This window comes from Mastomys coucha, unplaced genomic scaffold, assembly GCF_008632895.1.
Source record: "Mastomys coucha isolate ucsf_1 unplaced genomic scaffold, UCSF_Mcou_1 pScaffold4, whole genome shotgun sequence".
Taxonomy (NCBI): domain Eukaryota; kingdom Metazoa; phylum Chordata; class Mammalia; order Rodentia; family Muridae; genus Mastomys; species Mastomys coucha.
In genome coordinates this window covers 2326466-2333453 of record NW_022196910.1, presented here as the reverse complement: position 1 = coordinate 2333453, position 6988 = coordinate 2326466, and the positions used below count along the sequence as shown (strand labels likewise).

The following is a 6988-nucleotide window of genomic DNA, read 5'->3' as shown; positions in this document are numbered from 1 at the left end:
TGGTGACAGATGTATATTTTGGTAATGACTACAGGCTCAGTATTGTCCTGGGGCCAGCCCTGGCCACACCTACCCCATCCCAGATGGTGTACTGGGGGAGGGAGACAGACCTTTCCATTAAAGCAGTTTTATAACCTTTGCCTTCCCTGAGCCCTTCATTCTGAACTGTAGGCCAGGCTGGGCCTGGATTCAATAAATACCTGTGTCTTAGACTTCTGCCTGTCATTGGGCGTTGGGCACATGGCAGAAGGCTTCGTATGCACTGCTCTTCCGACAGTTCTGAGTTCAAATCCCAGCAACCACATGGCTGGCTCACAACCACTCAATAAGGTCTGATATACTCTTCTGCTGTGTCTGAAGTTAGCAACATTGTACTTTTTTTAAAAAACATTTATGTATATTGGTACACTGTAGCTGAGTAGATAGATGTTTGTGAACCTTCATGTGGTTGTTGGGAGTTGAATTTTTAGGATCTCTGCTCGCTCTGGTCAACCCTGCTCTCGCTCTGGCCCAAAGATTTGTATACAAGTTCACTGTAGCTGTCTTCAGATCCACCAGAAGAGGGCGTCGGATCTCATCATGGGTGGTTGTGAGCCACCATGTGGTTGCTATTAATCTTTGGGCTAGAGCAAGCGGGGATGGACTGAGAGATGTTCTAAACATTCAGTTCCCAGCATGAAGGCTCACAACCTTCAGCTCTAACTTTACAGCTAAAAAGAACAAGGACCATCCAGACCACATAATAGTTATGTGTAAGTTTTTATTGGTGGTAGGCACCCCCAGCTCCCCTAACCCCTAGCACAGTTTTGCCAGGCTTAGTCTTGGTACCTCCTGGCCTGCATCCTCCTATAATAGCTTTCTGCCTCGGCCTCTACTTCTCTCTCTGCCAGCCCACCCACCTGGCGCCTTAGGGTGGATTCCCGGCTGCCTGCACCCAGGGCCCCTTCACTTGCACCTGGTGGGGGCAGACCCTCTCCAGTGGCTAAGTTGACAGTGGCCACTACCCCAAACCGGGGTTCTTCCTGGTCCACATCACTAACTGGAGACCCTGGCCCCATGCCAGGCTGTTTACAGCTGCTTCTGAAGCCACGTGCCAGGTCCCCCAGTTCATAACCACCCTCACCCTCCACTACTTTAGCCTTCCACTCCCAGGGTGTGCTACCAGCAGACAAGTGTACCACTGGGTGGTGAGGTGCATGGGCATCAATTGTGACAATGCTAGCAGAGTCACGGTCTGATGGGGACCTGTACTGGGAGGAGTCTGAGCTGGCACTGGAGGATGAAGCTGTCTCAGCCTTAGGGCCCCCTGCTGCCTTGGACATGGCGATGACTTGTAGTAGCCTCGGTGGGTTAGCCACCCGGGGCTGGGATGGAGCCACAGCCACTGGGCCCCCACCTTTCTCAGCCATTGACAGCCACTTGGTTCTTACTGATGAGCTGCTCTTGGGTGACAGGCCAGCTCCAGCCTGAACTCCTTCCTCAGGGATGTGTACAAGGGGCTGGGGCCCTGGCCTTGGAGGCAGGATGACTCGGGGCCCAAGCCCTGGCCGAGCCTGGACAGTAGGGTACAGTGAGGGTGGAACAGGCCCTTCCTCTTCCTCCTCTTCCTCCTCCTCCTCTTCTTCCTCCTCTTCCTCCTCCTCTTCTTCCTCCTCTGCCACCTGCTCTGCTGGAGCCCGAAGATGCACAGGGCTGGCCTCATCAGGCAACCCCAGGCCACGGCCTTCCATGGATTTTTGCTTCCACTCACTGATAAGCTGCCTGGAGCGGGAGGCATCAAGGGGCACATGGATAGTCATGTGGCGCCGTGCAGGGTCATCCAGTGAGGGCGTGCTGACCCGGGGCAGTGTGTTGCTGAAGGTGACCATGCCCTCTTTGCCCATGGGGCTGCGTGGGGCCAGCAGGTCCACATCCACACTGGCTCGCTTCAGGCTGCCGAGAGAAGTCTTCTCTCGAGCCACAGGCCGAGGCACACCCTCTAGCCTCCCTGGAGGACCCAGCTCATCCGTGCTGACAGACTTATTCTGCTGATACATGGACTCATGGCCCCGCTGTGTCAGTGCTCGCAGGGCATCCTTGGCAGGAGCTGGGGTAGGCACCTTTTCTGCAGGTGGTGCCTGAAAGTTGCCCACCGCATGGCATGCCTAGGGATGATAAGGGTTGGCATGAGGCTGTTATCCAGCAGGGGACAGTGCCTGCAGGCCATAGGGAGGCACCAGCATCCTATGGCTGATGGGACTATGCAGAAACAGTGACAGGATGCTCCTTCCCTCAGACCCCAGGCCCCTTAGATGCTCTTGCCACTCAGTCTCCCTGCCCCATGCCACCCTTGGTGGCCAGCCTCCTCCCTCAGACCTCCTCCTCATCCGCCACCCTCACCAGGTAGGCAGCGATGCCAGCACCAATAAGAAAACCAGCATAGACGTCCACAGGGTGGCTGCGGTACTGGGTGATCTGTGTGAGGCCGCAGACGCCCGCAGCAATGGCAAAGGCGAACACAAGGATGGGCTTCAGCAGCTTTGTGGTGTCCGAGATAACGGAGTTGAAGTACATCTGGCCAACAGGTGGGCAGGGTCAGGTTTTAGCTATTGCCCACAGGTGGACACAGGGTGCAGCATTGGGGTCCATTACTCACCGACACATAGACAGCAGCAAAGGCCGACAGAGTGGCGTGCTGGGACGGGAAGGTCTTCCTACAACAGGCACTGTGTCAGTCCTGCTGGTCTGGGGGCAGCCACTCCAGGCCTGAGTTTCCCCAACCAAAGTCCACTACAGTAGGGGCTTGGGGTAGTCCCACTGCAGGGCACGGGGGAGGGGGGAGTCTAGCTTACCTTGCTGACAGGATGGCGTGGGTATCGTGGCCAGAGCAGATGTCCTGTGTGATGTAAGGGTTGGACTCACAGGAAGTGCCCAGCAGGGTGTAATTGGGTTTGCAGACGGTTAGGAAGAAAGGCGTGTGGTAGCCGGTGGCCAGCTGGATGACATCTGTCACCAGAGCCGTGGCACACAGGCCAAACACGTGTACACCTGAGGACGAGAGGGCCAGGCCAAGGGAAGGGAGCAGGAGGGAGGGGTGCTCCCACTAAGCCTGTCTACACCATAAGCCACCCCCCCTTCCGCCACCGTTCTTCAAGGCAGGATCAGGGAGCTCCTCAGCCACTCACCCACAAAGCGCACAGTGCGCCGGAGGAAGGAGTTGAAGTTGCAGCCACCAGCATTGATGCTGCCCTCCACGCCCACTGGACCACGGCCCCAGAGCTTGGACTGCAGACAGTAGACCATGCCCTCGCCGACCATGATCTGCACCCCCAGGAACAGAAAAGTCAGGCAAGGTCACAGTGAGGGACCCAAGCACCTGGGGCCCCGGCGCAACTACTCACAGAGGCCGCAGGTGCAGCGAAGGCCAGGCTCAGCAACATGAGCAGTGGGATCAGCTCTTCATTTGTCTCCACGTAAGGCATGGACAGGGAGCGGTCATAGCACTGAAAGCCCACCTTGGCCGGCTTGAACAGGTCAGTCAGCTCCAGGAAGTACAGAGACACAATGGAGGAAGCCACGATGGGTAGCTGGGGGTAGCGGGGGAAGACAGCGGCCTGGGTCACCAGCCAGCCCACCACAGGCTCAGCATGGCCCACAGAGTCACACCCCAATTCCTGCAGCTGAGCTACACATAAGAGAGAGCCATTCCACACCCAGGCAATGGCTCATACACAACGGCTTCCTCAGCGCATGGATCCATCTGCCACCATGAAGTGCAAATTTAAGGTTTTTTTGGGGAAGCCAGATGTGTCAGATGGTATTTTGCTGAGCAAACATGTAAAGGAATGTTTTCTTGAAAAGGACACTGGTAGCCGGGCAGTGGTGGCTCATGCCTTTAATCCCAGCACTTGGGAGGCAGAGACAGGCGGATTTCTGAGTTTGAGACCAGCATGGTCTACAGAGTGAGTTCCAGGACAGCCAGGGCTATACAGAGAAACCCTGTCTAGAAAAAAAAAGAAAAAAGAAAAAAAAAAGAAAAAAAAGAGAAAAAAAAAGACACTGGCAAAAAATTGTTTTACTAAGATAGACTTGTAAAGAAATGTTTCCTAAAACAGTTACAGGTAAAAGGATGTTTTACTAAAGCAAACACATAAAAAGACACATGATAAAAGACTCCTCCCTAGTGACACACACACACATTGGTCCGCCTTATATGTGTGGTTGAGCTACATGTGTCAAGACTCTAGAGAGAAAAACACCATACAAAACTTCTAGCAATATATTGATGGCTTCTTGTCATGTCCTTGGGCTCAGGCCAAATGACAAAGTAATGTCAGCTGATATACACTCACGTAGAGTTTTTTTTTTTTTTTCTTTGGTTTTTGAGACGGTTTCTCTGTATAGCACTGGCTGTCCTGGAACTTTGTAGACCAGGCTAGCCTCGAACTCAGAAATCCACCTGCCTCTGCCTCCCAAGTGCTAGGATTAACGGCATGCGCCACCACTGCCTGGCTTTCACGTAGAGTTTTGCTAAGCTGAACTCGTGTACTTAGACAAAACCAGTAGAATACACATAATGCTTGAAGAGAGTACAAATACGACTCACTAGACTATGGGGGGGATGGTTACTGATAGAGCTAGCTCCACAATACTTCTTAGCTTCATGTCTTCACTAACCTCTGTCTTTACTAATCTCCACTTTGTTAAAAGATACAACAAGGGGCTGGAGAGATTGCTCAGTGGTTAAGAGCACCGACTGCTCTTCCAAAGGTCCTGAGTTCAAATCCCAGCAACCACATGGTGGCTCACAACCATCCATAATGAGATCTGATGCCCTCTTCTGGTGTGTCTGAAGACAGCTACAGTGTACTTACATATAATAATAGATAAATAAATAAAAGAAGAAGACACAATGAAGAACTTTTCCTGGTGTACCTACTAGGCCTGGTCCCTCCTACTAACTTATGTCAGTGTGACTAAGGCCTGACTATTTCCACTAAGTTGTGTCCCCACAACTATCATCTCAACCTCAATGCTACTAAACTAGACTACTAATCTCCCTATCTATAAAGTGTTTACAAGGGTTACAAGTAGGTCGAGCTGTTGCTACTGACCTATAAACTAAACTAACTTCTTGACAACACAGATAAGATTTACTCAAAAAAAAGAAAAGAAAAGAAAAAGAACATTTCCAAGCAAGTCTACCTCCTCCATATCATAATAATCTTTCTCTCTGTTCCACTATCTCTGGTAGGTGATAGACTAAAAAGGAGGGTAAAATGTCTTTTAAAAAAAAGATTATTAAACTTGAGATTAAAAAAATTTAGCTAGGCAGTGGTGGCATACACCTTTAATCCTAGCACTTGGGAGGCAGAGGCAGGCAGATTTCTGAGTTCTAGGATAGCCAGGGCTACACAGAGAAACCCTGTCTTGAAAAAACTAAAAAAAAAAAAAATTAAAACTACACACCCTTCTACCATCCACCTACCTGTCCATTCATCCACCCACCCACCGATTCATTTTCTACCCACTCACCTATCTCCCATCCATCTCTCTATTCATCTACCCATCATATATGCACACATACATTTCATCCATCCCTACCTCTCTGTCCAGCCTCCCTAGGTTTCTGCTCATAGCCCCACCCCCTTTCCAGGCTGTGCCCTTAGTCCTGCTGGCCAGCCTTCCTTAGAGTGCCTTCCTAAGTGGCATTTCCATGCCCCCTTCTCATCACTCATCCACTATGCAGCATCAAACGGCACCTAGTGTATGGATGATGCTGAAGTCTCTCCCTCACGCCTGAATCCTCTATACCCTGCCGGCATGTGTTCCCACCACTCCAGCGGATGACATCAGCATCACTGCTCCCTTCCAAAGAATAGGGAGCCATGGCTCTTGAAAACAGAGCTCTTGGGGTCAAGCAGGGCAGTGACTGTCACCGAAGGTACTGAGAAAAGTGGCCTGAGGAAGCTGTGTTAATGGCAAAGGAACATCCAATTTACTTACTCATTTCTGTAGCATCTACAGCTGGCCTCACACTCACTCAGCTGCTCAGAATAACCCTAAACTCCCAATCCTCCTACATCCACCTCCTCAGTGCTGGGGAGGCAGGTATGGGCAGTCACCATCAGCTTAAGTAGCATTTATTGGGGCTGGAGAGATGGCTCAGTGGTTAAGAGCACTGACTGCTCTTCCTAGAGGTCCTGAGTTCAAATCCCAGCGACCACATGGTGGCTCACAACCATCTGTAATAATGAGATCTGACGCCCTCTTCTGGGGTATCTGAAGATAAATATTAAAATCTTTTTAAAAAGAAGCATTTGTTGACCTCTACTGTGCACAAGGTCCAAATTGGATGAATGAAATGGTGACAACAGCTGCCTGGGGTCTGTTGTGTGCCCCACTCTCTCTGGCTATAAACCAGGAAGGAGTAACAGTCGTTTTGTGGTATGTGTTGCACAAAGCTGTAATCTCAACATTTAGGAGGCAGAGGCAGGAGGATCTTTGTGAATTAGAGGCCATCAGGCCTCTAATTCCAGGCCAGGCAGATTACAGGATGAAAGCCTGTGTCCAAAAATTGAAAAAAAAATTTTTTTTTAAGTTGTCTTGGCTCAAAGGTGAGAGTTATTCGAGGAAACAGAAAGGGTCCAGACTACAAGACTGCAATCAACAGCAGGATATGGCCAGCGTGGGCAGCAAGTGTGAGTCACTAGAAAGGGTTGGCAACAGAGGCCTGGACATGGCCTTAAAACTATCAGAGCCACGGGGCAGTGGTGGCACATGCTTTGATTCCCAGCACTCCAGAGGCAGAGGCATGAGGATCTCTGAGTTCAAGGCCAGCCTGTTCTGTAGAGCAAATTACAGGACAGCCTGGGCTACACAGAGAAACCCTGTACTGGGGGCAGGGGGCAGAATCAAGGCCAAGGCCTGGAGAGATGGCACGGCAGTTAAAAGTGATTCTCTCGCCGGGCGGTGGTGGTGCACGCCTTTAATCCCAGCACTTGGGAGG

General features: G+C 51.2%; 2 protein-coding genes across 2 annotated transcripts in view; one reads left to right on the top strand and one right to left on the bottom strand.

Annotated features, from left to right (window-relative positions):
- The window catches only part of Ptbp1 (polypyrimidine tract binding protein 1), a 10140-nt gene extending 10019 nt beyond the window's left edge, over window positions 1-121 (top strand). Inside the window, exon 12 of the mRNA XM_031350329.1 lies at window positions 84-121. Coding sequence (XP_031206189.1) covers window positions 84-121 — 38 coding nt within the window. The remainder of the gene's footprint in view (window positions 1-83) is intronic.
- Window positions 122-743: 622 nt separating this feature from the next.
- The window catches only part of Plppr3 (phospholipid phosphatase related 3), a 10993-nt gene continuing 4748 nt past the window's right edge, over window positions 744-6988 (bottom strand). The window contains exons 2-7 of the mRNA XM_031349267.1: window positions 3381-3566; window positions 3165-3300; window positions 2832-3027; window positions 2636-2693; window positions 2380-2553; window positions 744-2144 (exon numbers count right to left, since the gene is read on the bottom strand). Of these exons, the coding sequence (XP_031205127.1) occupies window positions 816-2144; window positions 2380-2553; window positions 2636-2693; window positions 2832-3027; window positions 3165-3300; window positions 3381-3566 (2079 nt within the window). The 3' untranslated portion in view covers window positions 744-815. The remainder of the gene's footprint in view (window positions 2145-2379; window positions 2554-2635; window positions 2694-2831; window positions 3028-3164; window positions 3301-3380; window positions 3567-6988) is intronic.